This window comes from Puma concolor, chromosome B4 (genome assembly GCF_028749965.1).
Source record: "Puma concolor isolate L17-30 chromosome B4, mPumCon1.1.hap2, whole genome shotgun sequence".
In the NCBI taxonomy this organism is placed as follows: domain Eukaryota; kingdom Metazoa; phylum Chordata; class Mammalia; order Carnivora; family Felidae; genus Puma; species Puma concolor.
Window position 1 is genome coordinate 64,471,089 of NC_141673.1, and position 20,365 is coordinate 64,491,453.

A 20,365-nucleotide genomic window follows, 5' to 3' on the forward strand; every position below is an offset into this window, starting at 1 on the left:
TCTGAAGACAGAATTGAAAATAGTGAAAAATACTTAGATTACAGATGCTGTTGGGAAAGAGACTCAATGAATGTATAGCAATAACAAAACAGAATGGCGTGACAGAAATCAAAATGGATGCATGGCCCGCAAGGTTTTACGTCCCTGTACTTTTCCATGGTTCCCCGCTTTTCTAAATTGAAGATGCGGTATTCTAAAACTGAAAGAGAATCTTCCCTGAAGAGATCCAGCGAAGCAAAAATCAAAGTTCACAGTGCGCGCTAAGTATCTACAGAGGGAACATCACTCTAAGTGAGGGCAGCTAATCGATCCCTGATTACGTTTTACCCTCGGCATAAACCCATGGAAGGTTTCTCTACATAGAAATGGTAGCCTGCTTCACACGCTAAATAGAGACTGAATTCACCACTGGTTCTGGTGAACACACGGGAAATGCTCAACAGTAAGCACTGGCTAACTGACCATGCAATATTTATACTGTGGGAACTCTGGTTCCTAAGAGAAAATCAACAATGACACATTGCTGCCTTTCAATGGGACGAATGGCATCCAGAGGCCTGGGGGAAATGCCCGTGACAGAGGTCGGCAAGCATGTTATTTCAACCTAGTGTACTGCCAATATTTGGGGTTTGGGTAAAAATAAATTGTAACTATTTGAGGTATGAAGAATTACTTTTTTTTATTTTTTAAATTTTATTTGCTTTTATTATTTATTTTGAGAGAGAGACAGAGAGAGAGAGGAGAGAGAGAGAATCCTAAGCAGGCTCTACGCCCAGTGCAGAGCCTGATGCAAGGATCCCTGACTCAGACATGCAGAGTGGAAAGACCACAGAATTATCTTGGATGTGTACCAGGGAACATGATGGGCTGCAAGGACTAACCAGATAAAGGGTCTCCTTTGTCACATGTGTTTTCATCATCAGAACTCAAAATGATTTTATAACACTTTAATAGCTTATTTGGACTTAATGTAAAAACTGTGTGTGTGTGTGTGTGTGTGTGTGTGTGTGTGAGAGAGAGAGAGAGAGAGAGAGAGAGAGAGAGAGAGAGACAGAGAGACAGAGAGACAGAGAGAGACACAGACAGACATCAGGCAGAGATCGTACTCAAGTTAAATGGCAACAATTAGATTTGACTTGCTTGTGGTGAAACTCCTAAGGAATAATGAAGCCCAGGAGATCTAGAGGATCCTTTCCAACTAATTCTTTCCCATCTATCAAAATTCAATCAACTCCTGATTTTTGGACTAAAGAAATAAAACAGACAATCCCCAAATCACAACTATTTGACTTTGGAATACACTGTGTCACCTATTAAAAAACAAAAAACAAAAAACAACCAACTCATTCTTATCTTCTAAATAATGTAATAAGTTAAATATATGACTTAAGCTAACATGAAAGTAAATCTGGCACAGATCAACTAACGGTAGAAACTGGACTAGAGCCCAGAAGTTGGGCAGGAGGGGAAAACCAGCCTGGAATTAAAAGTTTCCCCGAGATGGGCCCCATATGGATAATTAAGGTATGACCGTGCAGGCAAATTTATAGTTACGTTTAATGCACCAAAAGAGCTCCCCTATACTTTGTGGCGCCTGCTACTGAAGGTGAAAGGGGAAATGGTGTGCGGGAACACTGCAGGCAGCAATGTGAGAAAGGGAATGAGAAAAAAACTCCCCAAGTCCTTGGCTCAGGTTGCCAAAACCAACCCACTGCACCATGCCTCCCATTCTGTCACCATGCCTGGGTTTCTGCCAACAGCTCCTAAATGACGTCTTGAAAGTTCTGCAGAAAGAGGAAACAGCCACGGGATCACAACAGTGAGCAGAAGTGGCTGGGGCTGCGCCATATGTGGAAGCATTTGTCTTCCAATTAACTATTACTTTCTTTTCAACTAAGCTCCAGCTTCCAGTATCAGAAAAAGATGTCCTACAGGCAAAACATGTTCAGATCATAAAATCAGGAGAGAATGTTCCATCTTACCAGGTTTCCTACAGCCAAGACGTGTTCAAATTGCGGTGTCATAGGATGATGCTCCATTGCCATAAACAGGGTATTCAGGACAATGCAGATGGTGATGGCCAAGTCCACAAAAGGGTCCATAACGATCAAGTTCACAATCTCTTTCAGTTTTATCCAGTAGGGGTGGCACTCCCAGATGAGGAAAGTATTGGCGAATTTATACCAGCACGGTGGGCACTTTCTCTGAGACTCTTCCAGTTCTGTAGTGAGTAAAGAACAAAGGCGGCCCTCGATCACGGTGAGAAAACAAAGAGGGTTTCAAAGAGCCACTCCTCCTCCTCACTGAGTCATTAAGGTAATCGCTGCTATGAACCACGAGAAGAAAGATGGTTTGAGTGCTGACTGTCCTAACTGTGCGGTCCTCCCGCTTCCATTTCATTTCTCTTGAAGGCAAAGAGGAGGCATGGGAAATACCGGGTCATTTCGTTGTTAACAACATCTAGCTGTAAATTAGAGTGTGATCCATCCATTTGGGGAGCACAGCATTCTGGTTAGGGGCTTGGCCTTTGGAGTCTGACTCCCTGGTCCAACTGGCTTCAACACTCACAACGTGTGATGTCAGGCAAGTTACCGATTCCTCTGTTCTTCTGTTGCCTCATCTGAAATGACACTTACTATACAGGCTATAGGACGACACGAGTCCTGTAATCCTCATCTACTGACTGCATGATTTGATGGACGTAAAGCAGGCAGCACAGTGCCTGGCACAAGGCAAGTCCTCAATAAATGGCAGGTATTACACTATACGTTGTACCACTAAATTATTATCAGAGAAGCAATCAAAAGCATAGACTCTGAAACCAGACATACCTGGGTGCAAATACCAGCTCAGACACTGCTAACTGTGGGAACCTGAGTACATTACTTCAATCTGCTGAATTAAATGAGCTAAGATATATATATAAAGTGCCTTGGAACACCCTGGCATACAGTGAGAAGCATTTGCTATTATTATTATCTTCGCAGCAGAAAAGAAGCAGCACTGGCCGCCGGGCTACTATGTGCAGTGTGTCTCTTACGTTCCCGCAGAAGTGCAAGTCAATGAGTTCACAATTCACGACCGAGTTGGGCATGGGATTCTCACTCCTTTCCCCACTTCCCTCCCTTCCTCTCTCTCGTCCCCCCTCTCTTCTTTTCTCCTTCTCACTGGCCCTTTTGTCCTTTCTCACCCTCATCATTCCCTTCTCTGTTTTCGTCCTTCCTTCCTCCATCTCTTTCCCCTTTCTTTTTTCTTGTCTTCTTTCTCTTTTAGAAACAGAACTGGTTGGTCTCAAACAAGATCTTATGTGGCCCCCAATATATGACACAGATAAACCAGGAACTCCTCTAGTTGAAGCTCAGCCCGATGGACTTCTTCCTTCCCTGAGGCACTTCCCCAGGATCCTGGGACTCTGATAGACACGGATGGAATATCACCGGACCAAGATGACCTCTAGGGTCATCACAAAATGAAGATGAAAAAGGACCATTAGACATAAAGGCAGAGAGCCATTCGGCTGGCAGCCACAACAGTCTAGGCAGGAGGCCCTGGGTAACAAAGCCCTCCTCAAGTTAAGTAGGAATTAGAACAGCTTGGATTACAATAGCCCAAGGACCTTGATCTAGGAGGATGTTCTTTAAGAGATGTAGTTTTGAAAACCCATCAGCATGATAATGCTTAGAGGCCAGGTCTTGGTTCCACGGGTTGGATATAACCGCATCCATCCCACACCCCAACGCAATTCTGCTGACCAAATCGAATCACTCAGGGAATGAATAAAAGTTTCCCAACATTTCACCAAGAACAAGATGGCTGCCTGAAATTAGTCTACTTTCCCTTTTGCCAACCAGCTGGATGGTACCCATGGTGATGGCTTTATTTCAGATGGGGTGCTTGGGTTGGGTTTTTGATTGGCTCCCTGGTTGCTAAGAAAATGGTTGCCTTGGTTTTTCAGATTTAAGGGCCACAGTAAGCGCCACGTGGGAGTCTGCGTGGGAAAGGAAGTCTGTGAAGAAAATTTGCTTTGGCTTCTTCCTCATAGAACTCCCTCCCTTCCCAAGGTAAATTTAGTTTTCTAACCAAAAAAAGAAAATGAAAAGGTTCTCTTATTTCCATAAATTCTTATAGGACATATTTGGAAATTTGGTTCCGTTCCTTTTTTTAATCTCCTCCCTTCTCCAAATGTCTGCTGTTCACTGTCACGTGGAGGTTGAGGCAGCGACTGTTCACGTTTCTGACAGGAGATACAATTGTACTGTTGTAGAGTGCACTAGGCTCCCAGTCTTTGCCAGATACTGAAGAGGGGTTTCCCTACCCTACGGGGCACGAAGGAGATTCCTACAGGGATACTAGGGATCATATCCACATTGTCTCAGGTAAGATCTCAGGATGATCTTTTCCGTTCCACAAACAGTAAGACAACGTGGAACTTTACGAGCTAGAAAAGATCAGGTAGGTGAACGTAAAGGTTTAAAGAGTGACGTGCAACCTTGTAAACTGTTACTGGCCCCACGTGCCCGACATGGCCAAGAATCTGGTCTGGGGGAAGATGAGATAGCCAAAGGTTTGTGGGGTTCCCCGTACTTTGCTGCTGTACATTTTCAGAGGGGTTACCGTAGTCTCAACCTCAGGCGCACTGGGAGGTGTTTTCAGAGAGGGCCTCGCAATTCCACCAAGATGGTGGGGTTAGCAGACTGTGAGGTTTCTGAAGGCAGGGCTTCTCTCAGTCCAATTCAACAAGGTTTCGGCACCTACAGTGTAAGAGGCACTGGGAATTTGCTGGTGAACAAGAGCCCCCGTCCTCACAGAGCTTACAGCCACACCAGGAAAGGCGGATAGCAAATAAGCAATCGTATGGATGCTGCCTGTCAGTTGAACAAAAGAGTGAATCAACGAATCATGGCAGCAACAGCTATGGCCAGTTGCCTCTATAAGGAGTTTCTGAACCTGTTTTACCTGAGAACCAAGAATGCCAACTATCATCACGTCTTCATTCTTACTTCGCCAACGGTCTCCCCGCCTCCCACAGCCTCGCTGCTTTGAGAAGTGAGACCGTACTGCTCTCTGCCCACACCCTACCCCCAGTCCTCTGAAATATCCCCAAGCTGATGGCTCTGCTGACTGAATTCTGCTGACTTTACTGGATCCGCGTGAGCATGTCTGCCAACGGGCTAGGTGTGACACACAGCAGGCAGGGTTTTCTCATTATTTACATGATTCTGGAATGCTCCACTGTGGTTTCTAAGCCATCGGTAGGTAGAAGCCTGCTTCTTTGGTTTGGTAATCCAAAAATTAAAATAATGTCAGAGTTTCCGAACTGAAGGTCTGAGAAGCAGGAGCAATTATTCATTCAACGCTGGCTTTTAATGCTGTAGCAATCATTAAACACAGAGGGGCCAGCGGTGAAATAGGAATGGAGTTTCTTAACGCCCTTCAACTCCCTCTCAAATTCTTCAGTTCCAGCCATTCATTGTTCTTTGCTTATAGCAGTTCTGTCTCCTCGGCTTTAACAAAGCGAGTTGAATACTAGGGGAGGGGACAGTGGAATGTCTGAGCAGTGAAAGGCTATGTGAGCATTAGGACTTAGAAAAGGGAGAAAAAGCTGGGACAGCTTCCTACTCAGGAACACAACTATGACTGTCTCTCTCCCCTGAGCTACCCCTGCGTCTATTTTTTATCATGTGTGTGCTGGTGGGTGGAGGGTGGAGAATGAGTATAGCAGAACAGGAAGGGAAGGAAGAGCACAGGGAGAAGAGGGAGAAAAAGGAGAAGAAAAAGGCAGAGCTACCACTCCAGTGTTTCTATCCAACTCAGTAGAGGAATGGAAGCACCAAGGCCTCTGACAGGAAGCCCGCAGCACCGACCAAGCACAGCAAGGTTCAGCCCCACAAACATTTCTTTTTTTTTTTTTATTTAAAAAAAATTTTTTTTTTCAACGTTTTTTATTTATTTTTGGGACAGAGAGAGACATGAGAGAGCATGAACGGGGGAGGGGCAGAGAGAGAGGGAGACATAGAATTGGAAACAGGCTCCAGGCTCCGAGCCATCAGCCCAGAGCCCGACGCGGGGCTCGAACTCACGGACCGTGAGATCTTGACCTGGCTGAAGTCGGACGCTTAACCGACTGCGCCACCCAGGCGCCCCCCCACAAACGTTTCTTAAGCATTGACCTTGACTAGACCCTGCGCTAGGCCACTGTAGTAATCAACTACAAAATTGTTGCTCTACAGCAACAGTTCTGCTGTTCTGACGTCTTTGCCAGCAATAAAATATGCCTGTTGGAGGGGGTTCATTTGTCTTTCTCAACTTCCACAGATTCCCAGAGAAATCCCATTCTTGTCTCCAAGTGAAGAATAAAATTAGCCAAGGTTCTTAAGCTAGTGTTTCTTAGATTGGATTTTTTTTTAAGTTTACTTATTTTGAGGGGGGGGGGGGAGGGAGGGAGGGAGAGAGAGAGATTCCCAAGCAGGCTCCATGCTGTCAGTGCAGAGCCTGACGTGGGGCTTGATCTCGTGAAGTGTGAAATCATGACTTGAGCTGAAATCAAGAGTCAGACGCTTAGCGGACTGAGCCACCCAGGAGGAGCCCCTTAGCTTGCAATTCTTATGCTCTGCAGTTATTTACCTATAATCTCAAAGTATAAACCACAAAGTTTAAAGATGCTCTCTCAGACAACGACCTCAATGAGAATTAAAGAAAACAGACATAAATGAAGTGTGGAGGCAGCTGGTAATAGTTAATTCAATACTCTTTTTGGCTTGATACAGTCTCAAGATTAGTCCAGGTATAGTCTAACTCCTTGCTCACATGTGAGAAGGGAAACACTCGAAGGGTTTTTCTTTCTGGGGGTTCTCCCTTTACCACAGACGCCCCTGCTGAACTCTTTTTCTCTGAGTAGAAGTGGTATTGGGCTTAAATGACTCAAAAAATAACTTGTTCCAAGGACCCCAGGACAATTCTGACTCTCCTTACAAAAGGAGGGGCTCTGGGTATTGTGGGGTTAGCCTGGGGGTTTGAACTCTGAAGAACAGCAGTCTGAGGCTTCAAGAATATTCTGGATCTACAGTGGGACAGCTCAGCTAAAGCAACATGAATCAAGAGAAGAGGCTTCATGCAGGATCAGTCAGAATCTTGTAGGAGAAAACCCAGTTATGGAATCTACGTCTGACGAAAGAAAGGGGAGCCTAGAATACAGACCACAACCGGACAGATGGGACACCCGCTGGGGGGCTGTGGTGTAATGGAGAATCCTGACATCCCTCAGCGGGCCAGGCTGTGTCACGGAGGAGCCACCTAATACGAAGTTCAGGCACTGACAGCGACACTCCTGCAGATAGGCTATGATTCAACAGTGGCTGCTCTTTTCCTGTGGCACAGAGCGCCGGAATAAGAGGGGTTTCAGCTTACCTATTCACACATCAAATATATTTATGGGTATGTGGGGGTGTTTGATGAGAGGCAGAATTAGGTGCAATCAAAATGCACAGTACATTAGTCCTTCAGGGAAAAGCAAAAGGGTTGTAGGGTGCTAAAAAGGAAAAGAGGAAGGTATGTTTTGGGGTAGAGGGCAGGAGGGGGATTCCATTATTTCGTATCTTCACACTTCAGTCTATATCCTTCGTGCCTCATATCACCCTGCTGGCCCCTCGTGACAACTACACTCTTCTTGAGATCTGCTAGCTCACTCTTAAATGTCATTCCTTCATACTTCTTATCTATCTGTATACAATGCTGGCAGCAGCTTTGAAGTCCTTATTTGATTCTCTGCATGCAGACATGGGATGCTGGTTTCTATAACAAGTAGACTATTCCTAAAGTTCAGAGTCAATTTTTGCAAAAGTCAGGCCAAGGGACAGGGATTATATTTATCGTGCACAGGACGTATTTTTATCTTGGTGGTCTGGGCTGACATCAAGGGCACATACCTTCTACTAGTGTATTTGTAACAACACTCAATATACTGTTGATTCTGTCCTTCCGTCCATAGGAGGCCAGTTGGTCCATGGAAACTAAGAGAGATCCAGGGCCTTTCTTCTTAATTTCCACCTCAGTTGTAGCCTGAAAACAAGAGTAAATCAGGTGAGTAAAGTCTTATAAAGGTTAAAGCTGGGTCATACTGGACAAATTGTCCAGAGTGTGAGCACAAACATATGCTCTTTGTAACATCTTTTTACTTTGATCCTACAATCCTATTAACCTCAAGAAGTAGAGTGAAACATGACCACGGATCATCCTTAGCGCTACAGATGAGATGACCAGGTTAAGTTTGTACAAACCTACAGTTAACCAAAGAATCTGGCTGGGACCCAAACGCCTCGTCCGGTCAACTCCATGCACCCGGTGCAAAGACCACATCTTCCGGGGCAATGACATCAGAAGGAGAACCTGAGTTTTCCCATCTCAGTCTCATATCCACAGCATTTGGCTAGAATTTGACCACATGATAAAATAAGTCGAATTCACCTCTATTCAACATTTCATTAAAGGGCCAAGTCCCTGATCACACTGAATGCTATAGATGTTGCTTCCTTCATGGGCAGGGGCACCATCACTCTCTCAAACTGTCACCTCTAAATGTCAAACCTGGGCCTAACTGAATGGGGTTGAAGTTCTACCCCAAATCTCCCCTAAGCCCTGGTAAAGAAATATGGTAATGGTTTTGTTATTTTATTAAAAAAAATTTTTTTTTAATTTTTTTTTTCAACGTTTATTTATTTTTGGGACAGAGAGACAGAGCATGAACGGGGGAGGGGCAGAGAGAGAGGGAGACACAGAATCGGAAACAGGCTCCAGGCTCTGAGCCATCAGCCCAGAGCCCGACGCGGGGCTCGAACTCACGGACCGCGAGATCGTGACCTGGCTGAAGTCGGATGCTTAACCGACTGTGCCACCCAGGCGCCCCTTAAAAATTTTTTTTAATGTTTATTTATTTCTGAGAGAGAGAGAGAGAGACAGAGAGAGAGAGAGAGAGAGGGAGAGAGAGAGAGAGAGAGAAACACAAGTGAGGGAGGGGCAGAGAAAGGGAGACACAGAATCCGAAGCAGGCTTCAGGCTCTGGGCTGTCAGGAGAGCCTGACACAGGGCTCTAACCCACGAACTGTAAGATTATGACCTGAGCTAAAGTTAGACACTTAATCAACTGAGCCACCCAGGCATCCCTCACTATTTTAACTAAATATATAGTGCTACATATGTTTATCTTGCCCTTGTTACAGTCTACTTTGTAAGTTAACCTGCAATGTCCAAATTCCCAAACAAAAAGGGCAGAAAACACCATCAGTGTGTCATACAAACGGTTTTTTACAAGTTCCATTGTGGGGAATGCTGGTAGGGGAGATTATAGCACAGCGTTTCTTAATGTCCCTTGCCTGTGCTCTCTGTGCCAACCTGCATATGCTACATTAGGTCAGGCTCAATGCAGTGGATTAAAAGCTAGCTTTCAAGTAACCATGCCGTCCACTATAACACATCATCCAGGTAATGTTGGCTGTCCCTTCCACTGTGAAGGCAAGAAGACAGACACCATTTCTCAGAGGACAGGGAGGATACATGTTTATATGAAGCTAGAAAAGTCAGTCTGATCAGTACCAGAATGACACTAGCTGTTTCGAAAAGAAAATAATTGTCTCTGGAGAGCTACATCCGAAAGGCTTTCTGTCCTTAGGTATGTTTCGATTTTAAGAACCGTACAGAAGAAAGTATCTGGCACATCATAATTTATCTTATTACAGCGTTTCATCAAGCTGTTTCACGGATTCAGACATTTGGTTTACCACTGGGTTTTGTTCTGTTCGTCTGACAGAGCTACAGAAGAAACGGAAAAGAAAAAGAACTGATTTCCTTGGGAATCCCTGGCTGTATTACTATACAAACAACCGCGAATGTAACAACTTGTTGACCATTATGTCAGGTCATAATAAGATACATTTCTCTGGTGAGCCACTTTCTGCTCCAATTCCCAGCCTGATACTCATGACACCTAATAAATCCGATTAGACTCCTACATTTTAAAAATGACAATCGTCTAAAAATGAACACAGGCCCCATACGGTGGATATTCTTGTTTCTGGCATTTATTCATTCTAAATTTTTACTGAGCTGCTCTCTGTGGATCTACAGTACATGGTAGGTAATTTTCATAATGCTGACTCTTAAGGTACTGTAAGATCTGCTGGACTGGCTGATTCATCAAGGAAGGATGAAACTGCATTTCAAAACTGCTTTGGTTCTCCTCTTGCACTGTTGGTGGGAATGCACACTGGTGCAGCCGCTCTGGAAAACAGTGTGGAGGTTCCTCAAAACATTAAAAATAGATCTACCCTATGACCCAGCAATAGCACTGCTAGGAATCTACCCAAGGGATACAGGAGTGCTGATGCATAGGGGCACTTGTACCCCAATGTTTATAGCAGCACTTTCAACAATAGCCAAATTATGGAAAGAGCCTAAATGTCCATCAACTGATGGATGGATAAAGAAATTGTGGTTTACATACACAATGGAATACTATGTGGCAATGAGAAAGAATGAAATATGGCCCTTTGTAGCAACGTGGATGGAACTGGAGAGTGTGATGCTAAGTGAAATAAGCCATACAGAGAAAGACAGATACCATATGTTTTCACTCTTATGTGGATCCTGAGAAACTTAACAGGAACCCATGGGGGAGGGGAAGGAAAAAAAAAAAAAAGAGAGGTTAGAGAAGGAGAGAGCCAAAGCATAAGAGACTCTTAAAAACTGAGAACAAACTGAGGGTTGATGGGGGGTGGGAGGGAGGAGAGGGTGGGTGATGGGTACTGAAGAGGGCATCTTTTGGGATGAGCACTGGGTGTTGTATGGAAACCAATTTGACAATAAATTTCATATATTTAAAAAAATTGCTTTGGTTCTAAGTATATCTTACTGTTTTCTGGACTTGCTGGATATAACAAGAGATAAATTCTTGAGACTTTAGTAACATTAACCTTAAACAAAGTTAATAAAAATGCTGTCTAAAGGAACTAGTCAAATCATTAGATTATTATTTAGTGGTATCTATTTGAAAGCTAAAATAATTTTCAGCTTGGATTAAAAACTCCACATAAAGAGAAGTTTATCCCCAAACTTAGTATTAAGATGGAACAATGATTATTTATATCTTTCTATGTAAAATGAAAATAAACTGTAACAGGGATATGTGGTGACAACCTCTATAACAACATTAAAATTAGTTCCATACTAAGGCATGTTATAGAACATATCTTAAGTTTCAAAAAAGAAATAAAGAAGACACCAAGAAAAGGAAGTTTCAAAGATCGTACTTAGGGAATCTTACAGGGTAAAAAGAGAATTCATTATGTCACCTTTTTACACAGGCCACAGCATCTACCACAGATCCAAGGAACTGGTTCCACTGAAAAGTCTTGTGGTAACAGTAAGACATCCAGAAAAATCTCCTTAGGTTTATAAAACAACAGACTTCTAAAAGTCCACAGATCAAAGCTAAAATCACAAAGGAAATTAGAAAATACTTTGATGATAATGAAAATAATCCATTAAGATTTATGGGATGCAGCTAACACCATGGTTTGAGAAAATTTTACAGCACTAACTGCTATAAAAGATGTAAAATCAATGCTCTAAATTTCCACCTTAAGAAATAAGAAAAAGATCAAATTAAACTGTGGGTAAGTAGAGGAGAGAATATAATAAAAGAGTGGAGATTAGTGAATTAGTAAATGGACAAACAATAGACGATTACAAAGGGCAAATGTTTTTTAAAAATAGATTAATAGAATTGATAATTCTCTAGCAAGACTGATGAAGAAAAAAAGATAGAAAACACAAATTATCATCTTCAGGAATAGTAATGGGGACATTACTACAACTCCTACAGGCATTATTGGGATAATAAGAATATATCGTAATTTTAAGTTGAACCATCATAAGAAAGGAGGCTTCTGTAAAATATTTATAGTAGTCAGAGTATAATAAGATAGAGTATCATAATAAATAAACCCAAAAATTTAAGTGGGCTAACCTAACAAAAAAAAAAAAAAGGAAGAATAATTGCCAACAACTTCAAGTCATATCACCTTGGATAAAACGAACAAACATCAAAATACAACTTATCAAAACTGATAGAAGAAGCAACAGAAAATCTAAATAGCCCACATTAGAAATTGTTAATAAAAAAAAACCTTATAATAAAGAGAACTCTAGTCCAGATATCTCTACAAGTGAATTCTATCAAACATTTACAGAAGAAATAATACCAATACTAATACCAATTCTTTCAGAAAATAGAGACGGGAATACTTCTCAACTTGTTTTATAAAGTTAACATAACCCTGATATTAAACCTAACAAAAAACATTACAACAAAAGAAAATCAGAGACCAATATTCCTCATGAACGGTGATGTGAAATCCTTAACAAAACTTGAGAAAATACCACCCGTCAATATATACGAAGATAATACATCATGACCAACAGGATTTATCCCAGGAAAGCTAGTTTCACGTTAGAAAAAAAAAGTCAATGTCATTCATCACTTTAGCAGAATAAAAGAGAAAAAAATATCTGATTATCTCAAATGCAGTAAAAGAACATTTGATAAAATTCAACACCTCTGCATAATAAAATTTCTTAGCAAGCCACAAATAGAACATGGCAGTTCCAATCTGATAAAGAATATCTATGAAAACCTATAGCCAACATTATAATTCTTGCTGAAACATTAAATCTTTTCCCAAGAATAATGGAAACAAGGAAGAATATCTGCTTTCATCATCTCTATGCTTTTGTATCTGAAGTCCTAGCTAGTGCAATAAAGCAAGAAAAATAAATAAAAAGCATAAAGGTTGTTGCTGTTAGTCACAGAAAATATTATTGTGCATGTAAAATCCCTATGAAATTTGCAACAAAAAGACCTAATAGAACTGAGATGTTAATTTATAAGGTCATAGCATTCAAAAACTAACTGTATTTCTATGTTCTGACAACAAATACCTGAAAATAAAAAGGTTTTAAATTATACCTTTTACAACAGTATCAAATACTACAAATACCAAGGAATAAATCTAACGGAAGATGGGTAAGACCTCCACTACAAATTATACAACTTTGCTGAGAGAAACTTGAGAAGACTTTAATAAACGAGAATAAAACCACATTCACAGATTGAAAGATTCAATATAATTAAGATGCCCATTATTCCCAAATTGACCTATAGATTCAGTGCAATCACTATAAAAATTCTAGGCTCTTCTGAAGAAACTGACAAAAAAAAAAAAAGACTCTAAAATATATAAAGACACGTGAAGAATCTAGCAAAATAGCAAAATAATAGCAAAAAATAGCAAAATAATCTTTTTAAAAAGATCTGAAAAGCAAATTAATCTCTTAAGAGATTGTTTCATGATCTTTAAAATATTTTTTGTTTGGAAGGCTTATGCTATCTCATTTCAAGACTATAAAGTTACAGTAATTAGACAAGCATAGTATTGTTATAAGCATAAACAAATAGATCAAGGGAACAGAATAGAATCCAGAAACAGACCCAAACATGTACATCAGTTGATTTTTGACCAAGATGCCAAGTCAGTTCAGTGAAGGAAGGAAAGTCTTTTTTTTGTATTAATACATTTTCTTAATGTTTTACTTTTTGAGAGAGAAGAAAGGGAGAGAGAGTGTGCACACACACAGAGGAAGAGCAGAGAGAGGGCGTCAGAGGATCCGAAGTGGGCTGTGTGCTGACAGCAGAGAGCCCAATGAGGGGCTCGAACTCACGAACCATGAGATCATGACCTGAGCTGAAGTTGGATGCTTAATGAACCAAGCCACCCAGGCGTCCCAAAAAGTCTTTTTAACAAACAGTACTGAAAAACCAGATATTCATCCAAGTCAACTCCTTCTAATTTCATACACAAAAATTAACGAGCTGAATCAGAGACCTGAATGTAAAACCCAGAACTGTGAAATTTAGAGAAGAAAATAACTTCACAATTTGGGGTAATGGCAAATTTTCCTAGAAGAAAAAAAAAACCCTGATACATTGGATGTCATCAAAATTAAAAGGTTATGTATCTGATAAAGGACTTGTATCCATAACATATAAAAAAATCAAAATGGGCGAAAGATTTAAATAAGCAACTTAATGAAAGATCTATGAGAAGCCAGTAAATACATGAAAAGATGCACACCATCATTAATCAGGGAAATGCAAATTAAAAGCATAGTAAGGCAACAGTTTATGCCTACTCAAATGCTAAAACAAAGACTAATATCACCAAATGTTGGCTAGGATGGGGGGCAATTGGAACTCTAATACGCTGTTGGTAGGAGTATTAAAAACAAATAGTGTAACTGTTTTGGAGAGCTGTTTGGCAGTTTCTCGCAAAGCTGGACATACATTTATCATACGACCCAGGAATTTCATTCTGAGGTAGTTATCCAATATAAATGAAAACATTTATCTGCCAAGAGTTGCACGAGAATGCTCTCAGCAAGCTTCTTCATACTACTGAAAACTGGAAACAACGTGAACGTCCATCAACAGGAATATGGACTAACAATTTGGAGTGTGCTTATACAATGAAGGACCCAATCAATCAATACTCATCAATAACAAGAAATGAACTACTGATACCCAACATGCACGTAGCTCGAAAAAACATCTTGTTGAGTGAAAGAAGCCAAATAAAAAAAGACCTACTGCATGAGTCCTCGAAAATGAAAGCAAACTAATCTATGTTGATACATGTCAGAAGAGGCTGCTCGGAGAGGTGAGGGGATCGAGTAGGAAAATGTACTTTTCTGGGAGAGTCTTGTGGTACAAAGGGGCTTAGGGGACAATTCTCAGCTGGCCAGACAGCTCCTGTTCCACCACCTTTGTTCCCACACCTTTGGTAACTCTTGGGTGAGGGTTACCCAGTGTACTATTGCGATATTGATCGTGCAGAATTCCTTTGAGAAGAATACGAAAGAGTGTGTAAATGCGTAGAAAATGTTATTTGTGTTATGGAAATAAAGGAAGATCAACCAAGTGAGAAAAGCAAAGGCTATTTATTCTGAGCTTAAGATGGGGAGTCAGCCACCATCACATGCGTTTCGCCAGAGGCGCAAAGGCAGGCAGGGGAGTGGGAAAGCTTTCACGTGGAAAAAAGGGAAGGCTTCAGGTGTGCCTGGACTTCAAGGCTGTTGGCATGAGGGCGCTGCAGCTGGGCTAACTAGAAGCAAGGCATCCTAGGTGACTGATTAGGGGTGCATACTTGGCTTTCTCGGGTGGGTCCGAAGGTGAACACAGAAACAAAAATTAGGGAACTCATCAGTTATTAATCAAGCCCTGACCACCTGGGGCTGATTGTTATAGAAGGTATCATACCTTCCTGGATTGTCACAAGAGATAGCAGACTGGCTTCCTTACTAGTGTGATTTACGGCAGGCTGGCTGCCTGGGTTGTTTACCAAAGATAAGGGGGCTGGTTTCTCGGGCACGTCGTGGGTGAAAGTCCTATTTTATATATGGCCTGGTCATCGTCAGAACACGCAGTCTCTCTGTATTCATCAGATGTGACTGATTAATGGAGAGAGAGGGAGCAAACATGTGTTCATCACTGTTAGCTGCCTGAGATGATATAAACTAAAACTACTTATGAAGAACATTACTTCAAAGTGCTAAGCACTAACTGGGGGCTAAGACAGTATCCAGAGAAAAATAAATCTGTAGTAAGTAAACCAGGGTACACAGGAATCCAAGACGGATGGGTAGTTCCTGAAATCCCTCCTCCCCGGGTGAGGTTTTGAAAGCTGGGACTGAAAGTCTGGGCTGTTGTTTCTCTTTTCAACTTTTACAACATTGAGATAAAATGCACATTACAATAAAGGTCGCCATTTTAATGGTTTCAAAGTGTGCAATTCAGTGGCTTTTAGTATATTTACAGTATATTCCAGAACATTTCCATCATACCAAAGAAAAACACAGTACCTATTTGCAGCCAATCCCCCTATTTTCTGTCTCTATAGATCTATCTCTTCTAGACATTTCATATAAATGGAACCATGTGGGGGCACCTGGGTGGCTCAGTTGGTTAAGTGTCTGACTTTGGCTCAGGTCATGATCTTGCAGTTCGTGGGTTCAAGCCCCACACGGGGCTCTGCACTGACAGCTCAGAGCCTGGAGCCTGCTTCCCATTCTGTGTCCCTCTCTCTGCCCCTCCCCTGCTCATGCTCTCTCAGTCTCTCTCAAAAATAAATAAAAACATTACAAAAAAACTGAAATGGAACCATATACAGTAATATGTGGCCTTTTGTGCCTGGCTTCTTTCACTGAGCATAACGTTTTCAAGGTTCATTCGTGCTGTGGCATGTATCTAAACCTCGTTCCCTTTTATGGCTGAATAATATTCCATAATAGGGACATGCCACATTTTATTTATCCATCCCTCAGTTGATGGGCACTTACTTGGGTTGCTTCCACTTTTTGGCTATTATGAATAATGGTTTTATGAATATTCATGTACAAGTTTTTGTGTGAACACCTGTTTTCAGTTTTACCTAGGATCATATGGTAACTCTATGTTTAATTTTTTTGAGAATCCGCCTCTGTTTTCCAAAGCAGTCACACCATTTTACATTCCCATCAGCGCTGTTGGCTATTGTTTCTTGTGCCAGATTCTAGCCAACTGAAGGCTCTCCCATGTACAGCAGCTTCAGAGTAGCCCTTCCTCCAGAATCTCCTTGGGATAGTGGGAGGTGGGGGGTGGGGAGGGTATAGCTCAGTGGCAGAGCATTTGACTGCAGAATCTCCTCGGGATTCTGTCAGGGATGTCTCTGCTCTTGGCTTAGCTACTCAGTTCTCATCACTTGGGAGGTAGGGAGAGGGCTTCCTCCTTCAACCATGCTGAGACCCGAGGACCAGAGGAGAGATCACATACTCTTTCCTTCCCCTTCTCTATCTCCTCAGGTCATTTTTTATTCCTGTAAGTGGAGGTGTTTATTTCTTTTGTTTGTTTGGTCTCACTTTGTTGGGGAGGAAAAGAGGAGAATTCACAACGTTTTAAAGTCAGGAGCTTCTGCCTTTTTAGAACTCAGCCTCTAAGGAGGTTTCACGTAAAACTATCAGTAACAGAGGAAGCAACAGAGAGCCTCAATTACATTCTTTGAAAGTGAAACTCAGTGCAAATTTGTTCCATTTCTCTCAACCCAAATGCAACGTTTATTACGACAGTTAGCCACTGACTTCCAGCCTCCTCAACTGTAGCTGTACTTCTCAAAGAGATATCCTGTAACACCTGCAGATGGCAGATTTTGCCCACATTTCTACGATCTGCCCAAGGAAGCACAACCAAATCGCCTTCCCATGGAAATACATGAATGGAAATTTATCAGGTAGTTACCTTTTTCTTGGAACTAAAATTTAGAGCGCTTTATTTTTTTAACGTTTGTTTATTTTGAGAGAAAGAGCAAGTGCGCGAGCAGGGGAAGGACAGAGAGAGGGAGAGAGAGAGAATCCCAAGCAGGCCCCACGCCATCAGCTTAACCGACTGAGCCACCCAGGCACCCCTGTAGTAATCTGCTTTAAAATAGTTCTACAGGGGCGCCTGGGTGGCGCAGTCGGTTAAGCGTCCGACTTCAGCCAGGTCACGATCTCGCGGTCTGTGAGTTCGAGCCCCGCGTCGGGCTCTGGGCTGATGGCTCAGAGCCTGGAGCCTGTTTCCGATTCTGTGTCTCCCTCTCTCTCTGCCCCTCCCCCGTTCATGCTCTGTCTCTCTCTGTCCCGAAAATAAATAAACGTTAAAAAAAAAAAAAATTAAAAAAAAAAAATAGTTCTACAATAATTTCTTCTTCTCAGACAAAGGATCTTTAAGGTATTCCTTAGAAGGAATACAACCCTCTCCAAGTCAAGCAATTCAGTAGAAATCCTAACGTCCACGTCTCAGGACTAAAAAGGCCAAAAGAGTGGAGGGAAAGAAATGGAAACTGGCTTCTGAACACCAAGAATGGACCAAATAATATGCTTCACATTTTATAAATGTTATTGCATTTAATCTTTATGATTGCCCTTTAGCAAAGGTCCTTTTATCTCTTTTTCACAGATAAGGAAATGGGCTTAGAGAGGTTATGTTAATTTCCCAGGATCACATCAGTAAATAAACTGAAGGACTCAGGCTTTAGAGCTGGTGCAGCGCACTGGTTACTGGCCAGTGCTCCGGAGCCAGACTGCCTGCACTCAAGCCCTAATTCTGTCTGCCGCTTACTGGGTGATCTTGGACAAGCCACGTTATTTCTCTAAGCCTTGGTTACCTCCTCAGTGAAATGCAGACAACAGTAGTGTCTATCAGCTGTGGGCGTTAAATGAGATAATACTTATATATTTGCAAGCTAATACAACAGGGTTTCTGAGGTACGTCTGATTTTTGGATTATCAGCAGCACCTGCTTTCTCTCTGAGTGGTGAGATTCTCACCTACTTTTCCAGCTTAGAGATGAAGGCATGGGAAAAGTCCCCTCATCCTCTGCTTCAGCAGAAAGCAAAAGTGAAAACTCCCAAACCATTGAAATTTTGGGCCTCAGCGGCTCCTGCAATGCTCCACAAAGCATGAGCACCCATTGGGAAGCACTCTCGTGGTTCAGGCGCAGGCAAATCAATCCATGGCTAGAGTCACATCCCAAACATGATTCTCCCCCCGCCCCCCCTGCCACCACATAAAACATCTTAGTTTATTAATCCTCTCATGAAAAATCCGCACAATCACCAGACAGTCACTGCAGAATCTTTACTCCTTGACAGTAAGAATTGCTACATCTTAGCCTAAGGAGGTATTTGTTGCTCATGTGGCCTGGGCTGCATACAACATTAGTAATATATTGCATTCCTCTAAGATAAATGATAAATGTTTTTTTTTTTTTTCCCCACTTCCCAAAGGAGCTAATATTTAAGTGGCCAGGAAGGTCTCATTGGCATCAGGAAGACCTTGGTTCAAGCTCCACTGCCACGAGTCACTAAGGCTTTGAACCTCATCTGTTTAATAGGATAAAGCCACCTACCAAATAGGATGGTTATAAGAATTAAATGAGATCGTGCATATATTTAAGTGCTTAGCATACTATAGCAAGAACCCATATGGTAGCTATAATTATTATGTCATTGTAGAAAGCCGTAAAGAACACAAAAGAGTAAGGAAAAAAAAAAGCCACCGATAATTTCCCCTCCTAAAGGCAACTACGGTTAACTTCTGATTAGTCATCCTCTTTCTGTGTGTAGTTTGTCTTTCTATAGATCTGATATCATACCACACGCGGTCTATGCAGTCTGGGTTTGTTTTATTGTGTCTTTTTGGCCTATTATTATAACTTACACATATCCCCACGCCATCAACAGCTGAGAAGCACTTCTTTATGGCTTCTAACAATACAGCTTTTCCTGGTTATGAAGCCTTTGGGAATGAAATAGTTGTGCCTATCTTATCTTCCTGCCTCTTTGAGATCTGCCCTCCTGGCCTTGGGAATCCTCAAATCTGTCACCATCATCGCTTGGGACCACAGCAAAGAATCTCCTAAGGGCCTACAGGGGGTGGAGTGTGCAGGCCCCCCAAAACTCCAAAGGCAGCACTCTGTGGAGGCCACAACGTAAGGCAGTGCACAGAGCCTTGCTTCCACAGCCATCTGCTCAACTGCCTCTCAAGTTTTTTTCCCACACAGTCTAACAGAAGCTGCCAGAAAACCAAAAACAAAACCCCCAAATCTGCTCATGTGCCTTCAGCTTGAAGTTCAATCTCCTCCTTCCTGGATACCTTTTCTATACCTTCTTTTCAACGAAAAAGCAAGATGTATGATTTGGCTTAAATATGAAAAAAAAAAAAAAAAAAAGCCAGGATATCAGAAATAAATTTGGTTTTTAACATTTGAGTTGCCAGAACTGTACTGTCCATGCTGACACAACCCTTGTTATCTGTTGACATATTACCTTGTTTTTTTCAGATAATGTAACTGTCTAATAACAGACCGTAAATATTTACTTCTAGATATAGAATTAGGGACAATCAAAAATTACATTTAAAGGAAAGATAATCACGTCTATAATATTTATTTCGGCCAACTACCTGGTTTTGGGGGAATTTTGGAACCACTGTTTGTTATTATTATTGTTCCTACCATAGTTGATATTAAATAAACAGTTTTCTTGAAGAAAAATGGCCATGTGGCTATACAGAGAAGACACTAAAATGAACTGAGAAATGGAAGATTGAGTTTTCCCTAAGACTCTGGCTCTATCAATAATGAGCTACGTGACCTTCAGGAGCCCAAATTCTCTGAAACTACCCCCCGTCTAAAACCAGGGATAATGAGCTCCACTTTGCCAGCCTTATAGAATTTTTATTCAGA

At 41.8% G+C, this 20,365-nt stretch overlaps 1 protein-coding gene across 9 annotated transcripts in view; it reads right to left on the bottom strand.

The window, feature by feature from the left end:
- Positions 1–20,365, bottom strand: part of SCN8A (sodium voltage-gated channel alpha subunit 8) — a 180,314-nt gene that overhangs the window by 40,259 nt on the left and 119,690 nt on the right. For all 9 annotated transcript variants that reach the window (XM_086713355.1, XM_086713360.1, XM_086713357.1 and 6 more), the window contains 2 exons: positions 7,926–8,058; positions 1,983–2,221 (listed from right to left, as the gene is read on the bottom strand). In XM_086713355.1, the coding sequence (XP_086569481.1) occupies positions 1,983–2,221; positions 7,926–8,058 (372 nt within the window). The remainder of the gene's footprint in view (positions 1–1,982; positions 2,222–7,925; positions 8,059–20,365) is intronic.